General features: G+C 56.5%; 1 protein-coding gene across 1 annotated transcript in view; it reads left to right on the top strand.

The window, feature by feature from the left end:
* The window catches only part of MOB2 (MOB kinase activator 2), a 50,139-nt gene extending 41,385 nt beyond the window's left edge, over nt 1-8,754 (top strand). The window contains exons 4-5 of the mRNA XM_079709556.1: nt 7,310-7,434; nt 7,913-8,754. Of these exons, the coding sequence (XP_079565682.1) occupies nt 7,310-7,434; nt 7,913-8,217 (430 nt within the window). The 3' untranslated portion in view covers nt 8,218-8,754. The remainder of the gene's footprint in view (nt 1-7,309; nt 7,435-7,912) is intronic.
* The last annotated feature ends 7,316 nt before the right edge of the window (nt 8,755-16,070 follow it).

Genomic DNA, 16,070 nt, shown 5'->3' with positions numbered 1-16,070 from the left:
GGGACCCCGGCGGTGTGGGTCCCTCCGGGGCACAGGTGCTGGGAGCCGGCCAGGGGCTGACAGGACACGTTCCTGGGGGCAAGGACATTTCCCCAGGATGTGCCCGCTGGGCTTCCTGAGACAGCAGGGTGTGTGTTTCTCTGCTATGGCTCCCGGCCCCACCAGGTGATGGCTCTAACCCAGAGCTCCTGCTCTGCATGGAGGCCCTACTGCACCCCACCCACTGCTGGTCCGTGGAGCTGGTCCGTGGGGCTGGGATGCCTTGGCACCTTCCCATAAGGTGACGTCCTGCAGGCCTAGTGCAGGCTGTTCTCTTCTGGAAGCACGTGCCATTCGTTTCCTCAGTAAGCAGGCATCCCTGAGGGGCTCCAGGGTACCCCACTGCCTCTGTGGCAGCTCTTGGACGCCACGTGGATAGGAGAGCCACCGCATGGCCCTGGGCTTGCCACCGCCCCAAGTAGCAGAAGCCACAGAAGAGGCCACAGGCAAGAGGCCAGGTCTGCAGGGGCTCAGCCGGGCAGGGTGTGGCCTGGGGGCAGAGAAGCTCCTTTCTGAGGTCTCCTCTGCAGGCCAGGGGCTGATAGGAGCGCATGTGAGCAGGGGGCCTCCACTAGTGGACATGTCAGTGCTGCCATCCTGAGTTCACCCTGCCTGTAGGCTGCGGGCAGACCCAGCTCAGGCCCAGACATGTGGGCCCTCCTCTTGCTGAGAGCCCAGCCAAAGCCTCAGCACAGGCAGAGGGTAGGGTTCCCCTGCCCTTCAGAGGGCACAAGTGCAGAAGACAGCTGCTCTTCACCCCTTACTCACCCAGCGAGACCCATTGATGGTATGCTCAGGTGTCACGTGTGTCCCCAGATAGCCACCGCCAGGCATGGCCCAGGGAGGATGGGGCAGTGTTGGGTGGGTAGTGCTGGGAGCAGGCTTGAGGTGAGCTTGGGGCAGGAGACCATCAGCATGGGACAGAGTGGCCTCTGTAGGGCAGACATGGCCACAGCAGCTGGAAGTGGGCAAGGGCAGTGCTGCAGAGCCATGTGTGTGGCATGCTTGAAGGACGTTTGCCAGCTGTGTGCCTGACCAGGCAGCATCACAGGTGGCCTATGAGCTGGCGAGTGGGGAAGCCGGGGCCCCTCCATGGCGCCACATGCCCTTCCAGTATCGATGTGTTTGAGAAGAGGCTCCTTGAAAGAGCATAGGATTTGGTGTCAGGCAGACGTGTGTCTAGATGCTGGCTCTGCCATGTAAAGCTTGGAGATCTGGGGATCTTGAGAATTCTGCTATTCATTCGTCTCATCTGTAACCTACTTTGTAGGGTTTTTGTAGATTTATATGAATTGATATGTATATAAATGCCTTCCTAGGAATCATTTGAGATCAAGGAATGGAAACACATGAATTAGTTTAATAGGAAAAGGGAGGTCTGTCAGGGTCCACAGAGCCACTTGCTCTCCTGGGACCATCCAGTCCACCCGGCGCCTGGAGTGGGGCTGAGGCCCAGGCCAGAGGCCCTTCTCCACCCTGCTGGTGCCTGAAGGACAGAAACCAAAGGGTAATGTTGGAGTCCCAAAAGAAGAGGAGAAAGGGCCATGCCGAAAACATATTTGAGGAAATATGGCTGAAAACTTACCAAATTTGGTCAAGACACAAACCTGCAGATTCAGGAAGCTTAATGAACTCCAAGCAGGATAAACCCAATGAATCCACCGCAAACACATAATCAAACTGCTGAAGAGAACACACCTTAAGAGCATCAGAGCCAGCAGCACCGTACCTGTGGGGAAGTGGTGCCGGTGGCTGTGGCTCTCCTTCCCCCCCGGGGGCCAGGAGGAGGCTCCATAACATCGTTCAGGTGCTGAAAGGAAAGAGCGGTCCCCCTGGGAGTTCCACGTCATGCTCCTCAAGAATGAAGGTAAAATAGAGACATTTCTCAGAGGAAGGGAGACTAAGAGGGTTAACTCGCAGCCAGCAGAGCTGCGCAGGGGGCTCTTCACACAGGAAGGAAGTGGTGCCAGAAGGGAACGCGGGACAGCAGGATTCGGGGAGAGCAAGAGACGGGAGATGTGATAGGCCGCTCCACTCTTCTTCAGCTCTTTAAAGCGTGTCTGGTGGGTGAGCAAAACCCATCACCCTGTCTGATGGGTCTTCAGCGTGTGTGGATGGAACACTGAGACAGTAGTAGTGTCCTGGGGCAGGCAGAGAGCCCTGTGTGCTGGTTGGCTCTGTGATTCCACTTGTGGAGGTGATACTTGGCTCCAGGTACAGCATGGAAAGGTCATATGCGTTTTATAATCCTTTGAGCAATCTCTTTAAAAAGTTACATAAGTGACATAGTCAAAATCATAATAGACAAATTAAAAGGAAATACTAAAAATAACGCAAAAGAAGGCAGGAAATATAAGGAGTGAAAAACAAAGGGAACAAATAGTAAATGATGGTAAACTTAAATTCAGACAGATCAGTAATTACAGTGAATGTCAATGGTGTGGACGTGCCAGTGACAAGACAGGTCATAAGAATGGATTTCAGTGTATACAAGAAATTCACTTTTTTTTTTTTTTTGCCGTGCCACATGGCATGTGGGATCTTAGTTCCCCGACCAGGGGTTCAAACCTGCGCCCTCTGCAGTGGAAGTGTGGAGTCTTAACCACTGGACCGCCAGGGAAGTCACAAGAAATTCACTTTAAATGCAATGACATTGGTAGGTTAAAAGTGAAAGAATGGGAAAATATATACCAACAAAGATATACCAAATCAGAAGAAAACTAAAGTGGCTATGTTAATACCAAAGTAAACTTCAGAGCAAAAAATAACTAGGGATAAAGAAGAAGATTGCATTATTTACAAAAGAGTCAATTCATCAAGAAGTACTGACCTTGAATGTGTATGTACCAAACAACAGAGCTTTTACACAAAGCAAATGGACAGAACCAAAGGGAGAAACAGACAAAATCACGTTATGGTTGGAGATTTCAACATTCCTCTCTTGGTAATAGACGGAACTAGTAGGCAGAAAGTCAGCAAGAATCTGGAACTAAATAACACCATCAGCCAACTGGACTGAATTGATATTTACACAACACTCCACCCTGGGCAGTAAAATGCACAGCCCTTTCAAGTGCACTGGGATTATTCATCAAAATAGTGTAGATCATATCCTGGCTCACAATACAGACCTTAGCAAACTTTAAAGAATCAGAGTGATACAGAGCAAATTTTCTGACCATAATTACATTAGAAATCAGTAACAGGAAAATCTCCAAACATTTAGAAATTAACATACTTTTAAATAATCCATGGGTCAGAGAGGAAGTCTCAAGGGAAATTAGAAAATGTTTTAAACTGAACACAAATGAGAATGCAACATATCTGAACTTGTAGGGTGCAGCTAAAGCAAGGCTTAGAGGAAAGTTTATAGGATTAAACCACTTGTTTTAGAAGAAGAAAGATCTCAATTCAATCTAAGCTTCCATATTAAGAACCTAGAAAAAAGAAGAGCAAAAAAAAAAAAAAAAAAAAAAAAAGCCCTAAATTGAGCAGAAGGAAAGAAATGGTAAAATAACAGAAATCACTGACATTGATTTCTGAAAACAGTAGGGAAAAATTAATGAAACCGGAAGCTGACTCCTTGAAAGGATTGGTAAAATTGAGAAACCTTTAGTAAAACTAACAAAGGTAAAGAGAGAAAAGGTACAGATTATCAATACAAGGAATGAAAGGGGAAATAATGATAAACCCAGGAGATAATAAAAGGATAATAAAGAAACATCACAAAAATCTCTGCATACATTAAATTTGACAGTTTAGATTAAATGGACCAATTCCTTGGAAAGCACAAAATATCACAATTTACCCAAGATAGGTAATGCAGTAAGGCAAGAAAAAGAAATAACAGTCTTTCAAATTGGAGAAGAAGAAAATAAAACTGTATTCGCATACAACATGATTGTCTATGTAGGAAAAAAAAAACCCAAGGATTCTAGCAAAAAGTCGAATGAATAAATTTAGCAAGGTCAGCACACAAAAATCATAGTTTGTATACTGGCATTGTACAATTGGAACACGAAATTGGTAAAATTATATCATTTACAGTAGCTCCAAACACAATGAAATACTTAAGTACAGACTTAAGGAAACATGCACAGGATATTTATGCTGGAAACTACAAAATGCTGATGAATGGAATTAAAGAGTGGCGTAAATGGAGAGACATACTGTGTTCATGGATGGGAAGACTCAACACACCAGAAGTGTAAATTCATTTATTGCAATTTCAGTTAAGATCCTAGCAGAGTTTTTATTGATATAAACAAGCTGATTCTAAAATTTATATGGAATAGCAAAGTCACTGGAATAGCTACAATGATTTTGAAAAAAGAACAGTCAAGTTGGAAGAGTCCCACAGCCTATTTTTAAGATTTACTATAAAACTGTGGTAATCAGGACAGCGTGGTGGTGGTGAAGGAAGAGACACAGAGTAAAGTGCAACAGAATAGAGTCCAGAAATGGACCCCCACAAACATGGCCCCTTGATGTTTGACAAAGATGCAAAAGGAATTCAGTGGAGAAAGGACAGACTTTTCAACCAGAGCTGTTGGAAAAACCAGTCATCTGCATGTCCTCTTCTGCCAGAATTAACTTGAAGTGAATTCTAAATCTAAATATAACACATGAAACTTTTAGAAGAAAACACAGGAGGAAACCTTCACGATAGTGTTAGGCGGAGAGTTCTCGGTCGTGACACGAGCCACAGTCCACAGGCGAGAAAGAATCCGTAAACTGGGCTCTGTCAACATTTAGAACTTTTGCTCTGAGAAAGACGCTGTTAGGAGAAAGGGAAGACAGACTACAGAATAATCCCATATCTGAGAAAGGACTAGTGCGTGGAATGGATAAAGAGCCCTCACAGCTCATCAGTAAGAAAATCTGGTCACAAGTGCACAAAGGACTTGGACAGATCATGGAAGAGGACCCAAGCGGGGCAGATGAGCACCTGCGAGGCTCTGCCTCATGAGCAGGTGGAGAAATATGAATTCAGACCACGCTGCAGGAGCGCCTGATAAAACGCGCCGGGGGCCAGCGAGGGTGGAGGGGGTCCCGGCAGGATAGCCGCTCCGAGAACGTGTTGATGGTTTCTCAGGAAACAAGACATTCACCTACCATGGGCCCAGCTGTCCCGCTCCTGGGCGTCCACCCTAGAGAAACGAGAACTAGTGCTCATACAAACACCTGCCTGGGAGGGTTTTTTAACAGCCTGACCCATAATTGCCCCAAACAGGAGGCCACACAGGTGTCCTTCGGCAGGTGAATGTCTGGACAGACTGGCGCGTCCACAAGGTGTCAATCTCAGTGGTATGGATCGCAGAGCCTGGCCCAGGACATACATCACGTGGCATTCCTGAGGACATGACACTAGTGTGCTGGGGACTGACCAGCAGGCCGGGGGCCAGGGTGGGAGCTGTGCCCCGTTGTGCGTCTTCTATTTGGGTTAAAATGCATAAGACTGCATGCCAAAACCAGTGAGCTTTACTGTGTGACAGTTCAAAAATAAAATGAAAACGAGAAAGAGGAACGTTGAAAGCAGAGTGTTCCAGCTGTCACGCAGGCAGGGCGACCACAGTGCCCCTAAGGGGCTGGTCTCTCCGGGCCTGACAGCATGAAAACGTTTCCCATTTTCTAGCTCTGGTGTTTTTTTCTGACTGTGGCACCCGTGGCCAGGCGCATCCAGCACCAAGCAGGGGTGGGGAATCGCTGGGGCAGGTGTCTGACCTCTGGCTGGGGCCCCTCCCGAGCTGGTCCGAGGACCCCAGGGGCTGTTGTGAGGAGAGGGACAATTCATTTGTCTTTTCACTGAGCATGTCCTCAGATGGTGCCGATGTCCGGGCAGGGGAGGGACGGTCAGCAGGGCCACCTTGTGGTGGGGAGGGCTCTGGATCCCTGCTGGGGGCCGGCAGGGAGGTCGGCAAGCTTCTTGGGGCTTTGTCTGGCCAGCTCGGGGGCCTTGTGGGGCAGCCTGGTCTTGCTGCGGGGTCAGCAGTGCCTGGGAGCAGGCGTGGCAGGGAGGGCTGTGTCCCCTTGTCCACTGAAGGTTGGCCTTTTTCCTGGTGGCCTGTCCATTTGTGTGTGGGCTGTTTTCCCTCTCTTGCAGCCTGACCCCCACCCAGCCCTGCCAGGGGCACAAATAAGCTAACCGGTCCTGGGGGCGGGGAAGAGCCTTGGTTCCTGCTAGAGGCAGTGGGGGTCGTGCGCAGCAGGCAGCAGGGCTGCCTTGAGGTCACGTGGGCAGGCCGTGCCTTTTTATTTTGGCTGGAGTCAGGCTGGCCACGAGAGATGGGGACCCTGCTGTCCTGACGACAGGCCTGGCAAGGTGGTGGAGGTGGGTGAGCCCACGTGGCTGTCACCCAGGGGTGCTTAGTGAGCTCAGGAAATCAGGGCAGGGTGCTCAGAGCCAGCCTGGGGTGCTGGCCTGGGATAAGGTGGGATGGTGAGGTGTTAGGGGAACCTGGTCTAAGCCAGTTCTGAAGCCAAGTAAAGTCAGCTAAATGGGGGCGGGGATGCCTGGCGGAGGTCTCCATGAAGCCCGTCTGGCTGGGGCAGGGGTGTGGCAGGGTTGGTGGCTAGGCCATGGAAGGGGGTGCTCTGGTCACTCGCTCGCTCACTGACAGATGCAGCCTGTGTCCCCCCAGCCCCCCTATGGGCTCCAGTGCAGCTCTTGGCGAGCCAGCCTGCAGGTACAGGGCCTGCTGCTGAGAAGACTGGGGCCCTTGGTGGGAAGGGATGCTGGTGGCTGCAGGGGGAGCCCACCAGGGGTTTGTGTTTGTTCCACTGGAGGATAGGTCATGTTTACATGAGCTAGGATACGCGCTTGGTTTCACGGCTGGGCTTACGCAATGAGAAGAAAGCCCAGGTGTCTGCACCCCGAACACCCTGGCCCACTCCAGCCTGAGCACTGTCTGCCCCACACCCACCCCCATGTACAGGGCAGGTTGGGGGCTTTGGGGGGTATCCAGGGGCCAGATTCCCGTGTACAGAGGCCTCCTCACCCCACCCAGCCCAGGGCAAAGGTTTGGCCTCTACTGATGGCAGCAGGGATGCTACTGAGGGTCAAGGCCCGGTTGACAAGTCACAGCAGGGCCTCCGGGAAGGGATAGGCACAGAGCGTGGATACCTCTAAAACAATGTGTAAAACAACATGCGTTCGAGAGAATGAAGCCTGAGGCCATGTGTAGAGCAGAAGGTGCGCGCTGGTTTCCTGATGCCGCGCACAGCCAGCTCTCCTGGCCACGGGCGTCACCGCCCCCCTCTGTCCCCACAGACAGTACTACTGGTATGATGAGCGGGGCAAGAAGGTAAAGTGCACGGCCCCCCAGTACGTCGACTTCGTCATGAGCTCCGTGCAGAAGCTGGTGACCGACGAGGACGTGTTCCCCACAAAATATGGTGCGTGGCCCCTCCCACCCCAGGCTCTGGACCTGCGGCCTCCACTACCACCCTCCCCCCATGGCTGGGCCCATGAGGTCCCCCTGCCGGGGAGGGGGGGGGGCTTGCAGCTGTCGAGCAGCACCCACAGCTGTGTACAGCCCTGAGCGGGCCCGGCGGGGCCCCAGACCCATCCTGAGCTGCCGTGGGCAGCACCTGGCCGACAGGAGGTCCCCGTCTCCCGGGTCCCCCCTCCTCTGCGGCCCAGGCCACAGAGAGCGCCCTGGGCGCCTGTCCTGGCTTTAGGCCATGCGCGGCGGGGTCGCGGGCCCCGCATCACAGAGGCACCCAGTACAGCTCGGCGAGCTGCCCCCCTCGCGGCCCCGCCCAGGGGACCCGGTCACTCGGGTGTTGCGGTGGGCGGCTCGGTGAGGGCTGTGGGGTCGGGGGGGCAGTGCGGTGGGGCCAGGGCGGGCTGACAGCAGCCCCCTCCCCTCAGGCCGCGAGTTCCCCAGCTCCTTCGAGTCCCTGGTGAAGAAGATCTGCAAGTACCTGTTCCACGTGCTGGCGCACATCTACTCGTCGCACTTCAAGGAGACCCTGGCGCTTGAGCTGCACGGACACTTGAACACGCTCTACGTGCACTTCATCCTCTTCGCCCGCGAGTTCAACCTGCTCGACCCCAAAGAGACGGCGGTCATGGACGACCTGACGGAGGTGCTGTGCGGCGGCGGCGGGGGCCGCGGGGGCGGGGACGGGGCGGGCGGGGCGGCGGGCGCACAGAACCACGTGAAGGAGAGGTGAGCCCGGCCGCCGCTCGCGGAGAGGCGGCGCGCGGAGTGTGGGCGCGGGCGCTCTGCGCCGCCGGCACCGAGAACTTTGGGACTCCGCTCGTCTGCTCAGCGGACACTTAGGGACCGCCCCCATCCAAGTCCCCTTCTGTGGGTCCGTCTCTCCCGGCCTTCCGCGCCCGCCCCGCCGCCCGGCTCGGCCTCCTGGGAGACACGCGACAGGCGGGGCTCCTTCCCCCGAGGCGGGGACCGCAGGCTTCGCTTCCACCACGTTTCAGTCTTGGTTCGGGCTGGGGGTGGCTTTCTCCTCCTCTCTCCCGCTTGGTCTGGACCTCGGCTATTGGTGGCTCAGGGCGGGTGGGGAGGGGGAGGCTGCAGAGCCCCGAGCCGCGGCCCTGTCTCCCTGCGCTACCCACGCTGCCCAGGAGGGGCCCCTGGGCTGGCCGGCTCGGATCCCGGTGCGCTGGTGGGCGGCCTGTGCAGAGACGTGGCCAGGGGCAGGGGGAGAGCCTGGCTTCCCTGTGCGGGTGTAATAAAAAGACTTCTCTCAGGTCAGCGCCTGCGTGTGTCCTCAGCGTCTTGGTGCCCTGCGTGGAGGGCGGTCTGGCCACACACCCCTCTCCTCTACCCTCCCCCGCCCCTCTGTGCCCCTGGGGCAGCGCCCTCCCCTGCAGTTTTGGCGGTGGAGCCCTCTCACTGACCAAGGTGATGCTGGCCAAGGGCAGGTGCCACCCTTCCTGCGGGGGCCGTGCTTTGTGTCTCGAGTCTCCAGGGGCCCTTGACCACTCACTCTGTGCTATGCCCTCTCCACGCAGGCGGCAGGGACCCTAGAGTGTGGGCTGGAGTCCGCTGGGGGTGCTTCCCAGCCAGCCAGCCTGTCCCAGGGGCTCTGCTGCAGGGACCACCTCTGGACAGGGCAGCACTGCCTGAGGGGTGGGCATAGGGAGAGCTCGGGAGAGGGGTGTGTGCCTGCAGCGCAGGCTGGGCAGGGTGGCCGTGGCGCGAACAACCCTGGAGCTTGTCCAGCCCCCTGTGGGCAGAGGTGAGGGGCTTCTGTAGGGCCCTGTCCCCCGACCCTGACGTTGCGCCTGGTGACGCAGGGACAGCCTTCTCTGGTTCTTAATTCCTGTTGTGCTAAGCACCCACCCCGCCCCCCTCCAGCCCTTACACGGCAATGGTGGGACCCTGGGCCCTGGTCTCTGTCCCCCAGCTCACCGGGGCTCCTGCGCCTTCCTTGCCGGGTCCTGGGTTTCCTGCCCTCCTGACGCTGATCTGCTCCTCAAGCACAGCTGTGGCCAACAGACCCTTTCTCTGCTTTCCTGGCACATCACCAGCCCCTGGGGCCTAGCGGGGCCACCTGCTACCTCTGTCTCCTGGAGTGGTGGCTCCTGGCTGAGCACCGTGCTGTGTCCCCACACCCTGCTGCCAGGAGCCCTGCGCCTCTGGGGAGGCCACAGCCCCTCCCGGGCCATCCACCCGTCCGCTGTGCCTTCCTCCCCTCTGCCTTCAGGCCTCGCTGTGGACCCTTGGTCCACAGGCCACGTGGGCCCGTCCTCCAGGTGTGTCCCCCTCCTCTTCTTAAGTAGAGGCCTCAAGACACCCGTGGAACTTGACCATGGGCCGGGCCTGGGGCCCAGGGAGGACCCTCTGGGGGAAGCCAAAGGAAGGGCAGAGTGGAGCCGGGCTGCTGGGTCCTCCAGCTATATGTACAGCAGGACTTGTAAGCAGTCAACTGGGATATTTAGCTGAGGAGATCTCCAACCAAAGTGTTGAAGGTACAGCCTGCTTTCTTCTTGCTGTGTGAAGTAAAAGATGAGATGAAAGATAAATTGAGGGAAGAACTGTTAACAAAAGGGAGGGAAACACTTGATGATTTGAGAAATTCTCAGCCAAGCCAGATTGCAAAAGACGCTAAAATTAGGAGATTCGCTGTCGGGAAAATGTGCCCTAAAAAGAGAAAAAGTCAAGGGTAGCTGGACAGCCTTTTGTTAATACCTCAGAAAGATGAACAGGTCAGAGTATTCAGCCCCACAGAGGGTTCTTTGAAAAGACCTCAGTCCTCTCAGCAAAAGCCAGAAACAGAGGAAAGCTTTTCTTGGAAGGGTCTGGAGGAGCCTCTTGTCTTATGGAGTGAACCCCCATGACATACACAAGGGACCCACGTGGTTCTTGAGAATTTAATTCCATCAGAAACCCTGCCAGCTTGGGCTGAAAGGGACAGAAGATCCGGTGAAAGGCTGCTGGACTCAAAATTCTCTGGGCAGGAAACAGACTGATGAAACCTCAGCTGAGGACACTTGCTACCTTTCTTAAAAAGAAAGGATGAGGCTTCCCTCGTGGCGCAGTGGTTGAGAGTCTGCCTGCTGATACAGGGGACACGGGTTCGTGCCCCAGTCCAGGAGGATCCCACATGCCGCGGAGCGGCTGGGCCCGTGAGCCATGGCCGCTGAGCCTGCGCGTCCGGAGCCTGTGCTCCGCAACGGGAGAGGCCACAACGGTGAGAGGCCCTCGTACCGCGAAAAAAAAAAAAAAAAAAAAAAAAAAGAAAGGATGAAGGTGGAGCTGTGAGTCCTCAGGGCAGAGCCTTGGAGCCACAGAGGACGATTCCCAGGCCTTGATGGGCACCTAATGGGGCTTTTGCCCAGCTGGATTCTGAAATTGTCCACCACCTTCCATTTTCTCCTTTTGGATGGAACTGTCTGTACCTGGCATCTTATGCCTGTTCTACCATTGTATTTTGGAAGTAGATAACTTTCCTAGGTTCACAGGTTCAATATGGAAAGGAATTTTGTGCTAGGATGGGTCGTACTCAGTCTCACTTTTACCTGATTCAGATGATTTAGATGAGATCTGGGGTTTGACTTGAAACCGTAATGGGTTGAGACTTTTGGAGACCTCAGGAATGGAGTGTGTTTTACACGTGAGGTAGATGTGGGACTTGCTAGAGGGCAGGCTGCGGTAGGCAGAATAATGCCCACCTCCCCCACCCAAAAGAAAAAGAGTCCACACCCTAATGCCTGGAAACTGTCAACATGTTACCTTCCATAGCAAAGGGGCAGTAAAGCTGCAGGTGGAATTAAGGTTGCTAATCAGCTGAACTTGAGATAGAGAGATTATGTGGGCCCAGTATAATCACCAGATTCCTCAAAACTGGAAGGGGGGCGGCAGAAGAGGGAGGAGCAGAGAGATGGCAGTGTGAGAAGGGCTCCATCTGACGTGGCTTTGAAGACCGGGGAAGGGGCTGCGAGCCAGGGGCGCAGGCGGCCTCGAGAAGCTGGAAAAGACAAGGAAATGGATTTCCCCCAGGGCCTCCAGAAGGAACGCAGCCCTGCCGGCACCTTGATTATAGCCAGTGAGACCCATTTCAGTGAGACCCAGTTCTTGACCTCCAGATCTTAAGATGGCACATTTGTGTGGTTTTAAGCCACTTGGTTTTTGGTAACCTGTTACAGCAGCAATAGGAAACTCATACATCTGTGAGATGGGCCATGGAACTCTCATAGGGTCATTTTGAGGGCCCACAGAGATGATCCACTTGACCCAGGGCCTGACTCCAAGGATGAGTGTGACAGACAGTGTGACAGACAGCAGTGCTTGGGCTTGTGACTAACAGCACAGACCCCGCAACCCCACCTGAGGCCCCAGGGCCGGCACTTGGCTCCCCTCCCTCGTGTGTGTCCGTCTCTGCTGCCCTCCTCCTCCGCAGACTTCCCTGCCTGGAAGCTCACACAGGTTTTCTCTCCTCCTGGTTCTGGCCACTGTCTGCTCCCTGCTGACCTCCACCCCTTGCTGAGTCACACCGAGGACCTGGGCTGGTGGTGGGGAGTGGCGTGGGCCCAGGAAAGGGAAAGTGTGACGGGGAGTGGAGTGGACCTGGTGGCCTGGGGTGAGGGCAGGAGGAGTGGGCACTGACCCACCGGGAGAGGGCAGGGCGGGACGAGGGCCAGCCCACCTCCAGCAGCGCGCTGCCTGGCTGCTGCAGCACCCTCCCTGAAGCGGCCTCAGAACACCAGGAACCTCTCCATCTCACAGCCTAGGAGCCTGGGGGGTCCTCTGCCCCACCCGTCAACGGAGAGCGTGGACAGAGTCTAGGGCAGGCTCCTGGCAGAGCAGAATGAGGGCTGGGCTGCTGCTTACACATCCCCTCCCTCGTGTGTGCCCCCGCCCACTCTGGCTCTGCCACCCGGTAGCACTCAGAGCCCCAGTGGGGACACGGGTCAGACGGTCTCCCCCCACCCCCATCCATGATTGCTGTGGCGAGCACACCACGTTGTTTGTTCACCAGGAACCCAGCCCCCAGGCCAGTCGGGCTGGCTACCTGAGAGTGGGGCCTGAGAAGTCATCCTCTCACCAGGTGCTGGACCCACCACCACATCCTTTTTGGTATTCACAAGTACCCATTTAAACTTCTACTTCATAGCAATGGTGTGAGGACCATTTGGCTTAATGCTCAGTGTAAAGTGCCCAGAAGGTGTCTGGCACATGGTAAGTCCTTCTGTGTTGGTTTTTATTTTATATTAGTAAATACTGACACTAACAGTTTTTGAGCTTGCTTTGGTTTCAGAAGTGGGATTGCAGGAAAGTGGCCCCTTCCCACTAAAGGAGTGCGGTGGTGGGCATACGGAAAGCTGGCCGTCTGCTGGGTGCACTGTGGTATTTTCTTTTGGGGACTCCATCATGTGCCCACTAAGGTTGACACATCAGACTGCAAACGTTGAGAGGGCCAAGTGGGACAAGAGGAGGAGGCCTGTGTGTGTCAGCTGCCCTTTCAGTAAAGCACATGCAGAACCACAGGTCAGGGAAACTCTGGTGGCTGGCCAGGAGCCACATAACGACGTTCCCTGCCGAGACGTAGCAACCAAATCCCCTCCTTCAACTTGGTTTTTAAGCTAAAATTAATGGGACACCATGCAGTCCAGAGATAGCAACAGAACCTGGTCCCAGAGTACCTTCTGAGGCCTCCCTCAAAGGTGGGGTGCTGTGTCCGGGGCTGGGCAAAAGAGGGCACCAGCTCCACATTAGCAGCCCTCCTTCGTGTCCTGGGCCTTGTGCCCTTCCAGCAGAGCCCCCGAGCTCACAACTAAGCCAGTGAAGCGTGGCACGCCCCTGGCGCTCTCCAGCAAGGGGGTGGGGGAGGCAAGAGCGTGAACCCTTTAGGGCTGATTCTGTCCGCCCTCAGGGACGGATGGCAAGGTTGGGAACAGTTTGTCACGTGGGGCTGGGAGGCTGCTACCGGCATCTAGTGGGTAGAGGCCAGGGATGATGCTGACATTCTCCCACGGGCAGGACGGTCCCCACCACAGAGAACCACGCAGCCCCGAGGTTGGGAGTGCTGCAGTGGTGTAGACGGCTGGCTGCAGAGTGGCCAGGCCACACCTGATCCCCTCCACACTTGGGGGAGAAGGTGCATGCGTGAGTGGCTCGGGGAGGCCTCCGAGGGCATTGTGGTCTCTGCTGGGACCCCTCGTCGGGCTGCTCCTCGTCCCTCAAGGCTGTACGGTGACTCCCAGGTGCTGCCCTCGAGACGTGGGCCTGGGTGGTCCGTGGCGCTCGGGAGGCTGGACCTGTCCTTGACGCTGCAGCAGCAGAGGGGGTGGCTCCCTGGTGCGTGGTCATGGTGCCTCCGTCCCTGGCTGGCGGGCGTGGTGGGCACGGCTGGGACCACACTGCCCTGCGAGCCGCCATCCCCAGGGGCTGCCCGCCAGCCTTGGCCCATCACTTGCAGGGCTGGGCCACGCTCCCCATCTGCCTCTTCCCGTGGAAGGAGTGGAAAGAAGGTTCGTCCTCCAGGAAGAAGCGCAGGTGCTGGTCTCGGGGTGAGGCCTCAGCGACCGGGCAGGGGGCTATACTCGCCAGGCACCCCATCCCCAGCAGAGCTCTGTGTCAGCCTCTGGTGGTGCTTCCCTGTGCTCTCTGCTTCCCACCTGGCCCAGCCCATGTGATGCCCGCACAGACCCGCGGCACAGGGCCTGTCCTCTGGCTGGGGCGGAAGTAGCACCGCGCACACCTGGCAGGGTCAGTCCCAGGTGGTCCCACATCCCCGCCCACCCGCCCGCCCGCCCGCATGGAGACCGGCGTGGGTGTCTTTGCTGAAGGAATTTATTGTTCGGAACTAACGTTGCTCACAGTTACTTGACAGGGGATACACGGGGCGGGGCTTGTCCGTTGCCGTGACGTCTGTGTGCGTCCCGAGTACAAAAGAGGAAGGCTAACGAGAGGTATTGCTTTCTGGTCCTCCGTCTCCGGAGAAGCCCTCCCGCTTGTACCACGGCTTTTGCCGTTAGAGGTGTTTCATTTTTTGTTGTGTATTGAAATCCCAGCCTGTGGTAGGGGGTCAAGGGAACAGAAGCATTAAAATCTATCCACGACGGGAGAGGCAGCAGGGCGGGCGGGAGAGACGCCAGATGCGAAGTGGACTTGTCACAGCGAGGGCGTGCAGCCACACGTGCCTCGCGGCCCCTCCGGGAACAGAGAACACGCTGCCGAGGACGCTGCTCCCGTTCTCTCTGTCCTTTGTTGCTTTTTGTTTTCACTTTTTGTCATTTTAGTAAAAAAAAAAAACCCTGCAGTGGCCCTGCCATCTTGCATGTTGTGTATAGGCAGCCGGCTCGGGCCTTCCTCCCGCCCCACACTCGGACACAAAACCAAGATGGCCCCCAGCCCGGGCCTGGCGGACGGGCCCTGGCCATGCCCGGCCCCCACAGGACTGGAGTCGCTTCTCCACGGTAACGGCACAGAACCGGGGACGGAGCGAACCGCGCCGTTCTCTAAATATATTTATATGCGTGTGTATAGAAAGAACCGAACTCAAAGCCTAGCCCTGCCCCGTGGTCCCCCCGGCCAACACCCTTCTCCAAAAACAACCAAGAAAAAAAGTTTATAAAAATATCTTGCAGGAATTCTTTAAAGTTTACAGTAGCTTGCCGGCGCTGCATCGGCCGGCTGTCCCCGCGGCCCCAGCACCCCGACCGCTCTGTCCACGGGGCACCTTGGCCCAGACCCCACCCTGCCCAAGACACACACACAGACAGACAGACGGCAGGACGGCGCTGCTGCTGCCCCTTCCCTGAACGGAGAAGTAAAGAAACTCAGTAAGTTAAAACAGCAAGTAAATGATACTGATCTTGGCCTGCCCTGGGGCGGGCGGGTGGGCGGGCAGGTGGGCAGGTGCTGCGGGGCCCCCGGGGTTGCTTTCCACCTGCAGCCCCGGGGAGCTGGGGGGTGGGATGCGGCGAGGCAGGTGGGCGGCGCTGAGGGGCATGGACGTGGACGAGGAGGGAGCAGCAAGGAGGGGACGTGCCGAGGAGAGGCCGTGGCGGCCGGGCCAGACGGCTGCTTCGCCCCCTTGGGCCTGCCCCGGAGGCCGGCCGGACCCGCCGGGGGCACTGGTCGCCGCGCGTCCAGTCGGGTGGGCCCGAGGCGGCTTCCCCTCGGGGCCGGGTCCTCCTCCCCGTGGCCATGCGGAGCTGAAACTGGGCAGAGCTGGCGGGCGGGCAGGACCTCACTGCCCAGTGGGCGGCAGCAGCAGGAGAGGAGAGAGGGCAGGTCCACGGCAGCTGCCTTCGGTCAGCCGGTGTCCGGTGCAGAGCACGGAGGACGGCCTCGTGGAGATGACATGTTAACTTTTCGGGATAATTCCTGGTATCAGAGCGGAAACAGTGGCGTTGTCAGAGACAGGCAAGAGAGAGAGAGACAGCGAGAGAAAGAGAGAGCGGGCGCGGGCGGCCCAGCCGCAGCTGTGGCCCCCGGTGCCCCCTTTCCTTTCCTCCCCGGCTTCGCAACAGTCTAGACGGACAGACGGGCACGGCCCCGGGTCCACACCGGGCGGGCGGCGGGCGGGCGAGCGGGCGGTGAGGCGGCCTGGGG

The sequence above is a fragment of the Hyperoodon ampullatus genome, assembly GCF_949752795.1.
Source record: "Hyperoodon ampullatus genome assembly, chromosome: 7".
In the NCBI taxonomy this organism is placed as follows: domain Eukaryota; kingdom Metazoa; phylum Chordata; class Mammalia; order Artiodactyla; family Ziphiidae; genus Hyperoodon; species Hyperoodon ampullatus.
Note: the sequence above shows the minus strand (reverse complement) of the source record. Positions and strands in the feature narration are given on the sequence as shown.